Source organism: Cheilinus undulatus, linkage group 21 (assembly GCF_018320785.1).
Source record: "Cheilinus undulatus linkage group 21, ASM1832078v1, whole genome shotgun sequence".
Taxonomy (NCBI): domain Eukaryota; kingdom Metazoa; phylum Chordata; class Actinopteri; order Labriformes; family Labridae; genus Cheilinus; species Cheilinus undulatus.
Window position 1 is genome coordinate 28385498 of NC_054885.1, and position 19102 is coordinate 28404599.

The following is a 19102-nucleotide window of genomic DNA, read 5'->3' on the forward strand; positions in this document are numbered from 1 at the left end:
CTATCTAGAAGAGCTGAGTCCCCACATAAAACTGAAATATCCCTGACAGAAATGAACATCGATTCTGATCATTTTATCAATTGAGTAATAACAGAACAGGCCATACTCACATATTCAAAACAAGAGGCCTATCAAGGGTCTAGGAGAAGTAGTTTAGATTTGCTTCAACTTAAGCTTTAGGGTGCTTTGTTTGCATTGACAACACATGCAACCCTGCAAATTTAACAAATAAGTAGTAGCAGTAGTAGTGGTAGTAAAAGTAGATCTAATATTACAACTAAGAGGGAATTGTAATTACAACTAATAATCAGGGATTGGCTAACAATACCCTCTAGGCTGAGGCTAGCTGCAGTAACATCATACCACTTAACATCATCAGCTGGTTCAACATCTGGTTTTGTTCACATTATATTGTCCAGCTGTTTGAACCAGAGGAATGTGTCCTCCCCATCATCTTAATTTCCCCTTTTGTCAAATTGGTCTTGTACCTTTATATATTACTATTGGAGTTTATTTGGCCTCTGGCACTGCTCAATTAGAGCCTCGCAAGTTATGAATTCAATTAAGAAAGATAATGAGAATGTGACCAATATCTGACATATTGCTTATTTGCCCAAATGTTGAAAAGGCATTTGACCTCCTAGCTACTCAAAATCAGCTTTCATTTTGGTTCTTTAACAAGCCAACTAGCACATTGGAGCAATCCCACAATGCAAAAAACTGCATGCATGGCATTTATTGACCTACACAGTTAGAAAGGTGGTTGCATAACAGTGCACCAGCTCTGTATTGGTGTTTTGCTTTGTATTGTAATTGCAGTGCTTTTATAGTGTAGCAGTTGTAACAGTCTGGATCTGAGTTTCTTGGGTTGATGAGTTTGAAAGCACTGGAGGCAGTGAAGTTAGCCAGAATTGTGCAACCATATCTTCCAAATTGTCTCTCATTTATCACATCAACCTTACAATGTCTGTTTGTATGGTGACTATTTTATCATACATGAACAAAAAACTACTTGTGAGTTGAAGGGTAAAAGACAAAATAGGAGCTCAGTAAGGGGTAGGCATCCATGAAGAAAGCAAACTCACTTTAGGGATAAACAACAGCACCCTCTTGTGACATTGCTACCCTTGTAACATAGCAACATGGTATGTCTTTAAGGTACATTGCACAATTTCAATTATTGGACAGTGTAAACACAAACTACCATATGTAAAAATGCAACAATGTCTCATTTAGTACCTGCAGTGAGACAAAGTACACAAGGTGTGAAAGTACCCTTGGTTTCTTTTGGGTTCTTTAAGTGTTTCCTTTTGTTTTGTCCAACCCTAATGCAGCTTCAGCTTCACTGTAATGGGGCTACATACTGCTAGTAGTGTGCTAATGCTGATTAACACTGGTCTTTATTATAATAGGGTATATAGTCTTTCATTATAGTACTAACAATTAACACTGTTCTAGTATAATAGGTCACAACAGAGAGTACGGTCTAGTCCTGCTCTCTTTGTAAAGTGACTTGAGATAACTTGGGTAATGATTTGGTGCTGTACAAACAATGACTGATTGATTGATTGTTTTTCAAAAAGAATAGAAAACACTTACAGTGTGTGATAGGGGTATGAGTCTCACTTCAGATGCAAGAGGTCCTGGGTTCAAATCCCACATGAGCCCCCAAATAAGTTAAACAATGTGTTCCTTAGATGTAAAAAAGTTATTCTAAGCTCAATGCAATGTCAGCTTTCTTTAAATTAATATCTCTGTAGCATCTGCTTGATCCTTCTTGTACTGTTATCTTTGTCCAGGTACGAGGTGATGCAGTTCTGCTGGCTGCAGCCTGAGCTCAGACCCAGCAGTGAGGAGGTACACCTTCTGGTCACATACTTATGTGCCAAAGGCTCCAGTGAGGCTGAAGAAGACTTTGAGCAACGCTGGAACACCTTGAGACCCAACCTGCTGGGTAGCACCTCGCACACAGTTACATCAGCAGCCTTAGTCCTTACCCCCACTCCTGCCTCAGACAATATTGCCGGTGGAGAACAAACCCAAACAGTGGAGCTGGCCTCCTCTGCCTCGTCGTCTTTCCCCCTCCTGGAGCACTTCTCTGACAGCTTCCACTCTGATACAGGGGATGACCTACTGACTGTCACAGAGACCAGCCATGGTCTCAACTTTGAGTACAAGTGGGAACAGGCAAGAGCTGAACAGCCGTACTGCTCCTCCTCTACCAGTGGGCCTCTTGGTCAGGGGAACCCACATTATCAGGATATCTACTATTCAAGTAAAGGAAGCACCTCAGGGGGCTGCAAGACTGATAGCCTGACCTCAGGAAGGTCCCCATCCTACTATGAACCTGAACACCCAGGAGTTGTCCCAGTGTTAAGTGCCCACAGCCCCTCAGTCAGCAGTGAGTACTACATCCGTATAGAAGAACCAGTAGAGTGTAACATTAACCTAGATGACAGTGTGGTGGACTACAGCCCTGGAATGGAGGCCAGCAGCAGCAGGTTGTCCTCTGAAAGCCGTACTGTTTGTTCCATGGCACAGCCCAGTGCTTACTGGTCAACTGCTGATGTCACCAAATCCCCCGCCTATGACTCCGATTCAAGCCCCACTGTCCATCTAACAATGGAGCCACTGCTCAGACATCCATCCAGCACCAGTCCTGTAAAGTTAAGCCACTCCCAAAACTGCTTCTCATCCAGTCAAGATGACACAATCTACTGTGAGCAGTCATCTGCATTCAAAACGCGACATCAGTCTTTTACGTCTGAACAGGATTCATCCCCAGAGTCCAGATCAAACCTTCTTCATCCTGTTGGACTTGAAAACCCACGTGGTTTGTCACAAGCAGTTAGCAGCCCAAGTTTAGGGTTCTGCGATCCCTACCTTGAAGCAAGCACTGGTCATAGCACGGTTAATGAAAGCTGCCACAGTATAATGGGTCCACTTAGAAAACCAGTACCCATTGTTAATCACATTAACATTGATGTAGAGACAGATGACGGCCTGTTGGTGGGCCAGCAGAGAGGCGAAGATGCTGAGGATGACCTTTACTCTGAAGGAGAGGCCACTAACTGGACCTCAAACCATTCAGCAAACAACAACAGCCTGAGTTTTGACAGCAGACAAACTGTGAGTGGCCATGACTACTATTTAGACCTTCAGTACACAAACACAACTGAGTTATGGTCGCTAACCAAGGCCACTACTAAAACCTTCCAAAGCTCTCGGTCTGTTGGTGCATTGGAGAACGAAGGAGGACACTCTGGTTGTAAAGCTGCTAGCAATTCCACTGAGTTGGGTTCATATATTCATTTATGCCGCAAAGAAAGGGAGGAATCTGCAACTCAGATGGAAAGAAACACAAATTCAAGGAGTCTTAGAAGTCTTGATTCTATTACCAGCTCCAGTATGAATACTAGAAGTACAGAAAATGGAAGGATGGATGAGAACTATGAAAGGCAATTGTTGCTTAACTCAGATAGACTGTACTCTGAACCTAAGATGATACCCGAGGTCAGCTATATAAAGTCCCCATCCTCTTTTAAGGAGCCTCAATCAGGCACCTTGTCAGTCAAGCAGAGAGGGAAGATCTGGGATGGGGTGTCAACAGGAATCTCTGTCGGTCTTGGAGACAAGAGGCTAAGCTATCCAGAGATGTCAGAAAGTAGCAGAGTTTTGGATAGTGGATTGGGTGTCAGAGAGTCCATCAATGGCCTGGCTGAGCTCGGAGACTACAGTGAGGACGAAGACGATGACATCACAGATATCACATCAGGGATCTTCGCTGACTTCAACCTGGATTTTGTCGAGGTAGACGAGGATGAGCTGAGCCCATTAAAGAATCCAAAAGGAACTCCTGACTCTGTTGACACTGTCAACTTGTCCTCGTCCATGGCAAGCCCATGTGATCAGGCCTTCAGTCCTGATCCTTTTAACACCCCTGTCCTCCCTAAATCCTTGGACAGTGGCTACGACACGGAGAACAACGAATCTCCAGAGTTTATCTTCAAAGAGCTCGGAGATCCTCTTGGTGGTGAAAGGCTAGTTGGAGAACCTGAACTAGTACTTCAGATGGGGTTGGGCCAAACTGTCTGCACTTCCACATGCATCTCAGAGTTGCAGCTAAAGGGCCTGACAGATAAGAACCCATACCGTGACTCAGCATATTTCTCTGACTATGATACTGAAAATGAGAGAAGTCCTAAAGACGAAGACAGTAAGTTCTACCCAGATGCAACTGATCGAGACTTCCCTGCTGAGAAATTAAGTTCTGTTGACAATGAACCTGTCAAAAGGCAATTCTTCAGTGATGACCATTTAACAAATCTGAGACAAATCAAAAGTTCTGTTTTGGTGGAACTCTCGGAGGCCAACTCTAGTTCACCCAATGACATCTCCACCCCTGGGTTGTCCATGTTGTCACCATTTCCCCCACAGATGGGCGGTTGTCTGACCAAAGAGTCGGCCCCTGCAGATGATGATCTCGGGTTGGAACACTCAGGAGAGGAGCCCACTTCAGATCTTAGCTCCTCTGTTGGCTCTGAAGCCTCTTCCACAGCCCAAGAAGCATCTAGAAACCCTGAGGAGGGGAACCAAAAGGAAGATGATTGCTCCCCTGTGCAGTCTTGTCATTCTGACTCCACCATAGACTACAGAGATGACAACCATAAGGAAAACGATGGATCCACAGAGGAGGAAGAGCTGCCTGAGTTCACTCACGTCAAGGAAGAGACAGAGGACAGAAGGGAGGGAGTCAGGATAAACGAGGAGGATTTCGAGGACATAGATGCAGAGGAATGTGACTCGCAGGACAGTTTATGTGAGATTTCAAACGGTGCTGCTGATCTTTCCACATCTTCGTCATTACTGGAGCTGTGTGGTGAAGATGTGAGGGCTCCGCTGGAGGAGGCAGAGGATGAAGATGACTCGGATGACAGCGAGTCTGACGAAGAGTTGAGAACATATAACATCCAAGATGAAGACAGTGAAGAGAGCGAGGAGGATTTTAGCACAGTGCCAGTGGTTGTAAGCGACTGCAGCAGGGCCAGACACCTCCGCAGCCTCCTGAAGATGCCGACCCTCCTCAGCCAGTCCTTCTGCGATGAGTTAGAGAGGAAGAAAAAGGCTGTGTCCTTTTTCGATGACGTTACAGTATTCCTTTTTGACCAGGTATGGCACATTAATAACTCAGTTGCCCTAAATTGACATGTATGCACTCACCAGCCACTTCATTAGTTAGCTGCTTGTTAACACAACCACGGCACACCAAATGTCCTTTAAATAACTTTTCTACCCCGTTCTGATACTCAGTTCAAAATTCACATCGTCTTACCATGTCTTCGTGAACTGCATAGGTTGTTACCATGTGACTGGCTTTTTTTAGATAGTTGTATTAATTAGCAGTTAAACATCCATATCTAATGAAATAGCTGGTAATGTATTTTATTTACTCTAATTCCCTGTGATAACTGCTAATTTCTGGTTGAGTTCTCAAACTCTTGACTTCTGTAGTTTCAGAAGTACAAAACAGACACAAGCCAAACTTAATGGAAGCAGTGGCAGCCTGACAAGTTGTTTCTTTCATTGTAACCAGCTTATTGTATTTTTGTCTTGATCAGTGGTTCTCAACTGGTGGGTCGGAGCCCTGGAAGCACTTTTTAGTGGGTCACAGATGTGTGCCTGGGAAAAAAAATTGCACCAAATTGTCTCTGACACTCTATGAAACATGCATATTTTGTCCTGTTTTATTGTTTTGTTACACCTTTTGTACTGTCTTAGGCCCAAGTGCTGCTATTTTTTATTGAATATATCTGGTTGGCCCAAAAAATCTCCAAAATTTGGGTTGCAATTCCTCTTGCGGAGTTGATGGATGGTCCTGTGACTCAACCAGTTGAGAACCACTGGTCTAGATCAACATATATTGATACCATAATCATGCAAAAACAAGCTTTGCTGGTTTATGATAATGAGATAAATCTATCATAACAGAAACAGCTTGAAACAGCCCCCCAAAACCTAGAAGAATCTATAAAGAGTGACAGCGGAAATGCTTCTGGTATGCCTCAGACTACTGGTGCTAATGGAAGAGAATGTTTTAAATAAGGAGCGAAAACTTAAGACCAGCAAACACTGGTATTAATGACCCAGATCTAGGTACTCCAGATGGTTTGAAAAACTGTAAATATACCAAGGCGTATTGGCTTGCGCCCTCTTCAGGCTAAAGTGATGCATTGAAACAAAGAGAGGAAGGGTGCATTCACACCTGGGTACCCAGTACCATGCTGAGCACACTTGTCCCCCCCTCCCTTGTTCCCTGCTGGCCTTCACTCATATGACACAAAGCCCAACCTGGTCTGAGCATAGATACATCATGACCTCATATGATGAGCAGTTTACTAGATGCTGAGTATAACTATGAATACACTTGGCATATGTCTCATGCGTGTTGTGCCCCTGTGCTTTTGCATGAGTCATTGGACCACGCCAAACCCCACCTCGCTCATCCATGCCAGCGCTAAGGAAGTGGATAGTACGCAGCACTCAAACTGGACTTTGGGCTCAAGTGTGCTTGGGCATGGTATTGCCCAGTGTAAAGGGGCCTTACTGCTGTTGGGCACATGGGAAATTAGGCACCATTTTCATCTGACCTCTGGTAGCATAGTATGAGAAATTATACAGATATAAATTAAAATAAACAAAGACAATCTTTACTAGGAAACCAACATTTAAATACTGCATTCATTTAAATCCCATAATATCAATATATACCATATAATGAAACTACAAATAGTAAAAACAACGATTTATTAAGTATGAAAAAGAACAGAGGTCAGTTTGAGTAAATCACATCCTACCAAGGTTATCCAAAAATTGGCAAAATTAAGGGTACAAATTTAGAATGGCTCTCTCAGTTTGAGGTGTTTTAATTTATCTCTACCACTTACAAAAGAACTGAAGACTTCAACATCTGCTTTTCTTAGGGTTGCATCACTACCGTGTTGGACTTTCACATAGTAGGATAGGATAATTTAAATTACCAATACAAATAGCATACCTGTGCTTTGCAAGTGACAGAGTGGCTTTATTCACTAAAAAATAAGTTGGGATATGAGGAAACTACTTCTATTTACTGCTATCACAAGAAAAGCAGCATTTTCATCTTGAGATAAATAGATAAAAGTCTAGATCTCATGAAAACAAATGGAAATTTGTAATCATAATAAAAAAGAGTAAATAAAATGTTTGGATGCATGTTCACTTAGGGCTCCCATCGAACTGTCTGCTCAAATCATATTATTTTACTGAGTATATGAAGGATATTTTTGATTTTGTCTTTCAGGAGAGTCCAACAGGAGAGCTGGCTGACTTCGCCTTCTCCACAGGAACAGAGGCCGGTGGGGAGGAAGTCTTGAAGGAGAAAAACCCTGGCCAGCTGCAGCCTGACCCTGAGGTTGAAGCTGAATCCTGTGAAACTGTCTGTGATGCCGAGGAGACGGAGGCGAACAACTCAGTAGAGGGTTAGTTTAAGACATGAAATGCTATCTAGAGTAACCATCACCCATTTTGTGTTAATAGATCATGATCACAGTTATATTATCTGTGTGCATTTTCAGCAGGGGATAATGAATGGGAAGATGATGTCTCATTAAAGCCCTGCCCATCCTCACCTGACACCATCCCTGGGCCTGAGTCCTCACCCACATCCACCTCCAACAGTCCTGAGAGTCCTAAACCTCCAACTGTAGCACTCAACCGATTTATGGTGTCACGATTCTCTATCACACATGTCTCCGACCCCCACATGGGCTCAGCTGCAGGTCTGTAGCTTCTTCTCTGTGATGTTTATTTGTTGAACATATTAACCTACAACACACTTCAGTCCAACTGGATGGAATTTTGCCTCAATGATTTTTGCTGTAATTTGGCATATTGTTGTCAGAAATAAAAAATACATTTCAAGCATTTATAAAACCAATATTAAAAAGTGCTTAACAAAACAGTTTCAACAGTAAATAATAAAAATGCAGGAAGTTAACCATTTATGTTAACATAACTTGTTCCCAGAGGAAAAATCAGGTCTTTTCATTCTAAACCGTGTTTCCATATAGAAGTTATTTCCCTGTTTTGCCACGGGCTGAGCAGATGGTCACGATGACTCAACGGCCAAACAGAGGCTTGTTACAAAATTAATTGAGCTGCAGACTTTGCACAACAACTCACATTAGCATCCCTGCTAAATTCCTTCTCTTATCTAATTTGGATACAAGTACAATCTTGTGCTTTAGCTTGTTAAACAAAATACTTGCTAGGGAATCGTGTAGAGCTACCATAAGTTTGGTGGAAAGACAGCTAATTAGCCTATCCTCAGGACACCCCAGCAGCATTAAAGAGGAGACCTCTTTCCATTTAGATTTGTTACCCCACAGTGTAATTGCTACCAGTGTTTCAGTGACCTTTTTTCTAGAAGATGATGGGGATACAAATATGGATTGCTGATAATATAAACAATGACCACACCTATGTTTACCTTTCCCCAAAAAGAGATGAGACTAAAATGTAAGTAGCAGGGTTCTGAACAATGAAAATTCCCAGTTTTATCCCCACCACTGGGATTTTCAGTTTTCTCATTTCAAAGAGCCCTCAATGGACCCCACGTTCTGTCAGGACAACTTTGTCAAGAAACACACATGCTTTGCAATATAAATGTATCTCTTTTTTTTTTAGCAGTTACTAGTTTGCTCTCATTGCTGTTATTTATATTTGGCGGTGTGGTTGTTCTGGGATCCCCCTGCCCTTCCACAAGCCTGTGTGGAAAGCACCAAGCAGGAACAGCACATGCTCCTGCTCCTCCTGTGCCTACAATGACAACAGGGTGACACTGATTCAGTCTGATATAGCATAGAGGAGGAGCTGGGGTGGAGGAGGGTTGCAAACTCAGCTTGCAGAGGGAGTAGCAAAGCATAGTCAGGCTAGAACAGTTTTAACATGGCAGCATGAGTGCAATTACCCAATAGTGGGTGCAAATTTAGCTTGCTGTTAGCTGATGAAAACTTGTGTGAGATCAGCTGATCTTAAATATATGGCAGCACTTGACTCCATGGCCTGCCTGAACTAACGCTATACGCTTGATTTTCTCACCATCTCCTCCCCCTGGTCCCTCAGCGTGGTCAACTCAGAGTTTCTCGTATGAGGGTGGATCAACTCAGAGCTAGGTGTTAGTCAAGATTAGTTGAAACCCTTCTTTAAATGAGCCCCTGGCCTTAAATCACCTGGTGTGTGACAAGTCTAATCCTCATTAACCACTCATTTATTTCCCACAGGAAACAGTGAAGATGACCCAAAAGACTGAGTGCATCCCAACCCTGACTGGAGAAGGACGTGTTTCTTCTCGACACAGAAAAGCAGCATTATTATTATATTTAGATGTTTTACAGAGTTTTATTTTTATCAACGTTTGGGCATCCAACAGTGGTGACCCTTTATGAGACAGTGCCTCATACTGTAGTGAAAGACCCTCAGTGATTTGCACATTATCTTTATTTTCTGAAGTTAGAGTGACAGCTGCTGGTATGGCAACCAGGTTTGGGACAAAATAAGATCAGATAGTTTGCAGAAATAGATATATTTGTTTTTTAACCTACAGTATATGATGACAATAGCTTATTTGCTGAATGCAACATCAATTTCTGCTGGTGCCCTCGCGGTTTTATTTATTTGTGATGTTCAAAGATTTAAAGTTTAAAGGAAATAAAAAATAGTGCAATGACAGGCTTCATAGCTGCTCCTCTCATGTTGCCTTGGTCCATCTGTTTACCATTGATCTGACATTTTAAAGACTGTTACAGTGTCAGAGCCAGAGAACAATGCTTGATGATTGTTGTGTAAGACACTTTGGTGGATTTCCAAAAACAAAATATAACTTTTTTTGCAACTGTGGGTGGTGGTAATAGTGTTAAAGAAGGAGGTGCTGAAACTTCACAGTATTTTTGTCCCTTAACTAAGTCATATCCAAACCATAGAAACAATGGGACTCAGTGTTCTGTGTAAATGGAAATCAAGGTCTTACCACTCACTTATTGCTACATTCACTGGTTAATGCTGACTTATGATACATGTCTGCAGCTACCACATCTATCTGAAGCACTTTGTATAGCCAAACTGGGTCTTTATTTGTAGAAGTCATTGCTTTATTGCACCTCATTTCCCCATCCTGGAATGAAATATCCAAACGTGAGGTTCCCTACTTGTGCCAGATACAGAATCAGTTTATTTTGTGGCATAATACCTTAGTTTTTTACATTTCATCAGCAATAGAATGACACCAAAGGGATGGAGAGGTGTTTCATCACAACTCAGAAGTATCATGTCAATATGCCAGTCATAAATGTTGAATGTCAGTATCATCTTTTCTACGTCTACGTATTGTCCATATCCTCACACATAATGTACTCTATGACATTTGTGCTGAATGCTCGGGTAAGAGGTGTACAGAAAAAGACATTCAAAAAAATGACACATCTCACATAATTGTATGAATGTTTGATCAACATGTAGCAGGTAGCTTGACTTGAATTACTACTGCTGCACAGACAGCACCCCTCCCCCTCTCCATGCTTCTGTAGCTCAAAGTGCCAATTCTGTTCCCTCTCACCTTGCCTTCTACGCTCTGCAAGAAGAGAAAAACATCTCCAGTATTTTTGAAAAGTACCAATCCAGGATGACAGCAGCTCAAATTTGCCAAAGAGATATCTCAAAGCCTATTGGCTCAAAGTGGCAGACACCTTTGGAGACAGTGAGGCGGGCTGTTCTGTGCACCGGTAGTAACAACTTTTGCTGTTTCCATGTTTCCCTTCACTCATTGCTATTGTATCCCAAACAAATAAATCCAAATACTTTTTCCCCTTTCGTGTTTGTGATGGATTTCCCACAAAACATGAAGCAACACGACACATAAAAATATGACGTTTGTGCCCATTTAGATTTATTTCGGACAAGATAATTTATAAGCACTTTCTGTACAGGACAGATATAATACAAACAGGGACAAAAGTGAGGAATAGACAATGAAAGCTATATAAAAATAATAAAAAAGCTTTTGAAACGTGCTGCCCAAATGAGCCTTTTAATAAAATCCATATCAAATCACTCAGTGTAAAAGACTCACCATTGGAGAATTGGCATCCTATGATGTACCTGTTGAAGTATTGCCCTTTGAGAGACTATCAGCTCAACCCTACAACCATTTCAAGACAGTCTGGCTGCAGACTGCAGATCTCCGACGCCCAGTGAGCCGCTACACTAAAACGTTAAAAATAAAATTGGATTAACCTGCCGGTTAGGGTAAGGGTAAAAGTTATGTTACAAAAAGTTAAGAGTCAAAAACCTGACTTGTACAACCTGATTAGAAAATGTTTAATTAACAGTCTACTTATGGAAAAAAGCTAATCCTCTATGAAAACACTTTTAACACAGCTACAGCAGCTATGGCAAAAGCTTACAAAGCTATGACACCTACATAGACAACGTAGCTAATTCTAAAGCAATCAAAGCTAGGTTAGCTATGCAGGTAACATATCTTCATAACTAATGTAGCTAAGGCTAACGTTAACAAAGCTATGTAAGCTACATAGATAATAAAGCTACGAAGTTAAATTTAAAGCTACTGAAGCTACGTTAGCTATGTAGGTAACATAACTAATGTAGCTAAGGCTAACGTTAACAAAGCTATGTAAGCTACATAGATAATGCAGCTATGAAGTTCAATTTAAAGCTATTGAAGCTATGTTAGCTATGTAGGAAATATAACTACATAGCTAATGTAGCTAAGGCTAAAGCTAACAAAGCTATGTTAAATACATAGATAATGTAGCTATGAAGTTTAATTTAAAGCTATTGAAGCTACGTTAGTTATGTAAGTTAACATTATGATCAAAACTAAAGAAAAAAGTTACTTTAGCTACTTGCTATTTTTGCTAAAGCAAGACCTGTGTTAGAAGTAGATATGTGATCGGTGCCTTGCTTAAGCTACATAAGCTCCAGTTAAATCTAATGTAGCTACGTTAGTGCTACGTTAGTACATTATTATGTAGCTTACATAATAATGTTAATTACTTAGCTAATAGAGAATTAACAGTATGGTTTATTCCACAGTGTCGTTGTAATAGATATTTCTTAATTCTATTAGGTCAACTCTTTTTTTTTTTGTGGGGCTGAGCAAAGGGAATTGGTAACTACAGTTACCGTCTGCCCTGTGTACCCATCATCCTTTGCGCTCCACTTGCTTTATCTTACAGCGCAAAAATGGTTGATGCTACTAGTGGGGAACTGAGTGACAAGGTTTTTGACATTATAGAGACTTCAGCAACCTTTGAATCAGGCATGTGGAAGCATTTTAGTTTCCCAGCGTCAAGACATGAGAAAAGGCGACAAACAAAACAAGATGCAGACACTAACAGACTGCAGTGACAACAAAAGTTTTAGAAGGTCAGTAAACATGCTGGAGCCAAAGTATAGGTATATGTTAAAAGCCTAATGCACACCTATAGCACTTTTTTGCACATATTGTAATATTCAAAGTGCAAGTGTTGTTTAATAAATGCCGACATCCCTTTATTTCCAAGTTCTCATTTGTTATTTAGAGTTTTTTGACAGCACAATAAATACCATACCTTAGACTTACCGAGGTATTAATGTACCGTGAGATTTTGATACCGTACAGTCCTAGTAGCTAGTGAAACTATGTTTGGTTAAGCTAAAGCTAACGATGAAAAAGTGAGCAACCATTCACATAAGTATTTTTAAAACAGGTCAATACATAATATAACCGTAGATAAGATATCAGACCTTTTTTTCTGTTTTATTCATGAAATATGGCTTAGTCTGCAATGTTTTCAATGTGTTTTTTCATTATTGCAATACCAGAATTTGTTTCTTAATTAAAAAAGAGAAAAAATATGAAACATATTTGCAAATTACATCCCTTCTATTCTGACAGAGGCAGCTTCCCACATGGGTCTGCAAGATGGGGCGTCTGAAATCTGTGGTCCGCAGCCAGACCTCTCTCAACCATTTTGCTTTTCCATCCTACAGTTCCGACTATTCCAACACAGATAAATGCCTCTGCTCTAAACTTTTCTCCCAGATGAGTGTAATACTGAGCATGAATGATCAAAAGCCATGATAATACTGTACCTTATAGAATAAGCTACCACTCCCTCAAAGCTACATATAAAAAGACCCATTATTTATGCACTTTAATTCATCTCTTGGCTATCCGGCAGCTTAGATATTAATGAAATAAGAGAAAGAACGATTTTTGTGTCATTTCTGTGTTTTTGAAACTGCACTGTACTGAAGCTAAGCAAAAATATCTTAAATTTACAAACAAAGACAATAAAAAGGGATAGTTTCCCTCTGATATTTTCCAGAATATAAAAAAATACAAGTCCAAGTGTGATGCATATGCCCTCAAACCAGTTTACAGAATGATTGGGTCAATGCAGCTTGAAGCATATGTTTAAAATAAAAAGTCAAAGGCACAGTTCCCACATTAAAAATATGGGCATACTGTATCACAACTAGAAGATATATAGTATTTTATCACTTAACAAAAGCAGAAATAAAGCAATCTGTGGCAGTATCCTATCTTGAATTGTGCGCCTTTCTTGATGCACTGAAAATCCAGCATCTCAAATCCACCCTATACATCTAATGTTCCTTCACTGTGCATTAATGGCAATAATCCTCATGTGAAATTTACAGTGTATAGTGTTGCAAAACAGCAAAAGATCCCATTGTAGAAGTGCAGATAAACAATAATGTGACAGCATCACTAGCAAACCTATCAGCCATACTGTATCCACAACTGGTGTAAACTAAATAACAAAAAAAAAATAATAATAATATGCTGCCACGTGAACGCTCCGGTTGAGACATTCAAAGTTTGTGAAAGCATTTAAAAAATATCAGAAGGGTTGACCCCAAATTCTTGGAGTGAATTCCACAGCAAAGAAACGTAATTCTTAGTCATGTAACATGTTCCTTTAGGTGATTTTCCCCCCTCAGTCTCACCTCTGGGCCTTCTTTATGTAACTTTAACTTGATAATGTTAGAAATTCTGTTTCTCACTTTCAAAATAAAAGGCCCATTAGTGGACAAAAAGGGGAACAGCAGGCTGCTAGTAGAAGATGGGTGCAGATCGGTCATCAGTGAAGGTGGGCCGGAGGTAGACCTCCAAGGAACGGTCACTGTGGGGAGAGGAGGGGTGAGACAAGGAACATTGACAGTTAGGTTGAACACTTGTGGAAATTAAAGCGAGCTACTTGGCCAACTATGTAACCACACCCAAAGAAATCCTCACCCTTCCTATTGTTTGTATTAAGCGCTAGAATATGCAGCATCTACTGCAAGTTTTTGCAAGCACAGGGTGAGAAAATGCTGATAAATTTTAAAATAAAAGCACAGAAATGCTTGCAATAGGCACACATGCATGGTTAGTGTCTCCCATTGTAAATTTATGGTACAAACAAATCAGTAATTCTTTTGCAACCCAAGGCCGGGCCGGACAGACAGATCCAAAGGCTGCCACGTCCATGGAGGCCAAAGGACAGAAAAGAAGCAGTGATTCCCAGCATCTTACTGCAGCCAGACAGCCAATGGGAGCAGAGAGAACCAGGCAGAAATATAGAGAGGGAGGAAAGTGATTGGCTGGCTGAGAGGGCGATGGAAGCTGGTGACTTACGGAGGTCCTTTTCCCTCAGAACCGAGACAATTCTGGACCCAAACTGGAAGGTAAAGAGAACCTTTGGGTTTGAATGGCTCATCTCTTAGATCATGCATGGGTTACATTCAGTAAACATCCCTGCTGGTTAGTCTGGTGCAGGATGGACACACTATAAACACAATATTAACTGCTCTAACTGAGATGAGGGATGAAAAAGAAAAACAAGTCATGCTTGTCATGCTTAAACTATATGATCATTTAGGAACCCTGTAAGAAAATATGTCTGCAGCACACTCTAATGGACAAAAATGTTGCTGCAAATGCAATGAAATTAACTAAATACTCAAATAGAGGTCAACACAAGCTCAAATAATGCTGAAAAAAAAGAGAAAGGTTCAGAAAGTCACAACATGCATACTGTACACAGCACCACCACACTCTCACGGTATTTTTATACAGTGACACAGATCAGCAAAGATGCTATGGGTGTTAGTAGACAGTGTTTGGTGTAATGCTTTAAAAAGTAATTCATTAGAGCAACCAGATAACTTTTCTGTCAACATCAGTTTTGTGATGTTAAAGTGTTGTTACTAAAAAAACATCTATCTTCCCTTTTTGTCAGATTCGTTCAGATTTGTCAGTAGGTACGTGTGCATAACCGGAAGTTAAACCTAGAGGTAATTACATTATTGCATCAGACTGTCTAAAAATGAACTGTTAAGATATATGACAACATGTTTATCAGACTGAAAATTGTGCTAATCTGAACTTATCAAAGCCAGGTTCAGTATGTTACCTGGACAGGAAAGTCAAGCTATGGTTTTGGATCAATTAGGGTCTTTTAACTGGACTACTGTCCCAGAATACTAGCACCAAGAGAGAATATTGATCTAAGCATATACTGTATATATTAGGTGGTAATTTATGCCCCCTTTTAGCTAGTTATGGTGTATTCAAGTTGATGTTGGAACTCAGACATTCTGAGATGCCAGTCGAATATGTCATCCTAAAAGCCTCATGAACTTGAAAGTCCAACTCGGTAACTCTGGGCATCTTCAGTACTCTTAATAACCAACTCACAGTAACTGGAACATGGTGGACTAAGACTGGAATAAACATTTTGTATACATAAAAGCATAGTAGAAGATGTATTGTCTGCCTTCAGATCATACCGTAAGCTAGAGGGATAGCATGCATCATGTTTAACCAAAAGTCAGTGTAGAGCACTAGCACTAACAAAAGTATGCAATCCCAGATTGCATAATTATGTACTAAATACTACTTTGAGCGAATAATGCAGTAAAGTGCTTTCACACTGAAAAGTTTACTCCAAAGAAGTAAAACTACTGGTACATTTAAAACCATTCAAGAATTGATTCTGAAATGATGGACACACCCTCAGTGAATGCCAGATTGGTGACATAGTGTAGCAAATATACTCAGTACTTAATGCTTTTTTCAACATAGAGAAGTACAATACCTCCCTCAAAATCTACTTAAGTAAAAATAAAAGTAGTAATTTTTAAAAGTACTCAAAAAGTACAAGTACACAAAAAAGCTACTCAATTACAGTAACTACAGTAAATGGAATTAGTTACGTTCCACCCCTGAGAACAACTACAGAGTTATAAGTGACAGGAGGCTGTGTCACAGTTTAGACAGATTGTGCTTTTACTGGTGTCGACTACAAAGAGATTACACTTCAACCACATAGCTTTGTTTTTTTCCCACATTCCTACTACAAAGTTTCTTCATGTTTTCATCATTTAACACACACTTTGCTGCTGGTCAAATGGAAAAAGATTGAGAGTAACTAGCCAAGAGGAGGCACATTGCTACCTAGCCTGGTAGAGTTGGACATACTTCCATCATATCAGTTCTTTCCTGGCGCTTGTATACTGGGACAAGGACAGTAGTCCAGCTTTTAAGTTTGCTGCTCATCTTGTTTGCAATGAATAGCAAAAAAAAAAAAAAAAAAAAAAAAAAAACCCTGAAAATTAATGCCCATGTCTAGATGGGTGCTTTTAATAGGATGTTAAATGACTTGGAGACAGACACATCTTGGTGCAGATGCTTGATTAATTTACAACTGTGGTGGATTTGGCAAAAACTTGCAGTTTAAACTCATCTTGTGCCTCTTAATTAATTCTGATTGTCTATGCTGCATTATGATTTCTGCACATTGCTGCTTGTCATTTGTAACTGCTTGTCTTTGCTAGGACACTCTTGAACAAGAGATTTTTATTCCTGATTAAATACGGGTTTAATAAATAAAATACCCTAATCAAACTATAACAGGTTGACTTAAGTGTGCATGTAAATATACTGCAGGTGTAGCTCACTGACTCAACAACAAGATAGCACAGAAGACAGTCAACCCCCTTTGGTCTATTTTGAAAGAAATGGGGTGAGCAGGTGCATGTTTAAAGGTACATGTAGGACTACAGTCAGCTATAGGCTACCATCTGGACAATATAACCAACATGTCGATGTAATGCATCACTTTTCTCAGTATGTAATGCATTAATTTAAATTGCAGTAATCTTGTAACACAACAAATCACTTTTAAAAGTAGCATTACCCAACACTGTTGGTCAGGGAGTGGGAGTGGAGAGAGGAGGATGGGAGTGCATGCTTGGACAACAGCTGTGGTTTGAAATGAGTCACAAAAAGGATTTTAAAACAAAAACCTTTGGATTTGTAACTCTGAAACAAGCAAACCGTTCAACCAGAGTGTAATTTTCAGTGACAGAACAGATTTCGCGTCAGACCAAACTGTTTATTAATATATAGAGATATGTTTTATTCAGAATACCTTTGTAAAAAGTCACCATACATTCAAGGTCAATTTTCAGTATCACATTTTTCTGGTTTTCCCTCCACAGCATGCATAAGATAAACACTTTGACTAATCAGTAGTTTCTCATTGTTTCTGCAAATATTTTTTTTCTTCTTTTACAAGGACAATAATAATTTTAAAAGAAAAAAGACCAAAAAACTACATAGCCACTCAGGGAATACAATCATAAATAACACTGAGCTGCAAAAGCCGGGGTTTTCTCAGAACCTCAAAGTAATAAACAGCTGTTATCGAGGAACGTCAACAGAAGAGGACCTCTCTAAACTCAATACAACTTCAGAAAAAAACCCTGAAGTTCATATGAGGGAGGCGTTTTATTTTAACCCAAGGTTTTGGCAGTTAGTTGAGCCATGAGTGTCAGAAAGACTGCAGTTGGCGGTGGAAAGTTTTAATGAAGATTTGTATGAAAACATATTTCATAGTGATCATTATACAGTGCAATTTGGTCAACTAACGGAAACATTTTTATATATATAGATATATATACTGTATATATTCTTGAAGCTCATTTTTAAATTTGCTTCATTGCACACAAAAGTTGTGTTAAATAGAAAAGAAAAGAAGCAAAGTAAGGCAAATATGACACAAACCCTCTGGACGGAAAGAAAATAAAGTTTAGCACTGACACAAGGAAGCACAGCGCCACCTATAGGATCTCTCAGAACAGAAACATTTAAATCTGCTGCATTTTGAAAAAGCTTTTTTTGAGCATGTGAGTGGTGGGTGGGAACTCGGTAATAGTGCGCCCCACGTGTGCTTAAAAAGGCCATTCAGCCAGTGGCTCGAGAACGACGACGTTGAAGTCTTTTGGCACTTGTACAGTACATGAACATGTCCTTCAGTTTGACAAAATGACAAAACCATGTACATGCATGAAAGACAAGCAGTAGCAAAGGCAGTCTCTTGAGAGATCAGTCCATGATGGTGGACTGTGATCAGAGAGAGAGTATTCAGAGTCCATAGCGATGCATGCCGAGCAGGTAGGCCCCGCTCGGGCTCTCTCGCTCAATGCAATCCTCCACCCACCAACCGCTACTGTCCACACCGACACCACCAGCAGCAGCACCCAGGATTGGACGGAAGGAGGGAAAAGGAGGGACCCGGGGAGGAAGAGAGGACAGAAAGGAGGGATGAAACTGGCCTCTTCCACTTGGAGAAGGGGTGTGTGTGGAGGGCAGAGGAGGAGAGGTGGAGATAAGTGGACAGGAGGGAGGTTAAGAGGAGGGGAAAAGATGGGGTAGGAAGAGGCCCCTGTGCTATCCGGAGCTGTCTGTGTCTGTCTGTATGTCTGTTCTCACACAGTCGAAATCAATTTGCCATCAGGACTGTCACTGTGGAACAAAGAGAGAAGGAAGCTTGCCAGGTCGGACACACTCAGAGAGAAATGGAGAAAAGACAAGACAGGCACGAGGAGGCAGGGTGGAGTTTAGGAGACGTGTAGGTGGGGTGTGGTGTCGCCCCACCTACAGCTTCTTCTCCAAACACACCTGCCGTGATCAGGAAGATTGGACTTCTAATTC

At 40.6% G+C, this 19102-nt stretch overlaps 2 protein-coding genes across 10 annotated transcripts in view; one reads left to right on the forward strand and one right to left on the reverse strand.

Annotated features, from left to right (window-relative positions):
• aatka (apoptosis-associated tyrosine kinase a) overlaps window positions 1–10807 on the forward strand; it is a 67985-nt gene extending 57178 nt beyond the window's left edge. For 4 of the 5 annotated variants that reach the window (XM_041778475.1, XM_041778477.1, XM_041778478.1 and 1 more), the window contains 4 exons: window positions 1800–5169; window positions 7340–7517; window positions 7614–7817; window positions 9321–10807. In XM_041778475.1, coding sequence (XP_041634409.1) covers window positions 1800–5169; window positions 7340–7517; window positions 7614–7817; window positions 9321–9349 — 3781 coding nt within the window. In that variant the 3' untranslated portion in view covers window positions 9350–10807. The remainder of the gene's footprint in view (window positions 1–1799; window positions 5170–7339; window positions 7518–7613; window positions 7818–9320) is intronic. The other variant, XM_041778476.1, reaches the window with a different exon arrangement.
• Window positions 10808–10970: 163 nt separating this feature from the next.
• Window positions 10971–19102, reverse strand: part of baiap2a (BAR/IMD domain containing adaptor protein 2a) — a 114402-nt gene continuing 106270 nt past the window's right edge. Inside the window, exons 14-15 of one of the 5 annotated variants that reach the window (XM_041778485.1) lie at window positions 14741–14783; window positions 10971–14246 (exon numbers count right to left, since the gene is read on the reverse strand). In XM_041778485.1, the coding sequence (XP_041634419.1) occupies window positions 14756–14783 (28 nt within the window). In that variant the 3' untranslated portion in view covers window positions 10971–14246; window positions 14741–14755. The other 4 variants (XM_041778483.1, XM_041778482.1, XM_041778481.1 and 1 more) reach the window with 4 other exon arrangements.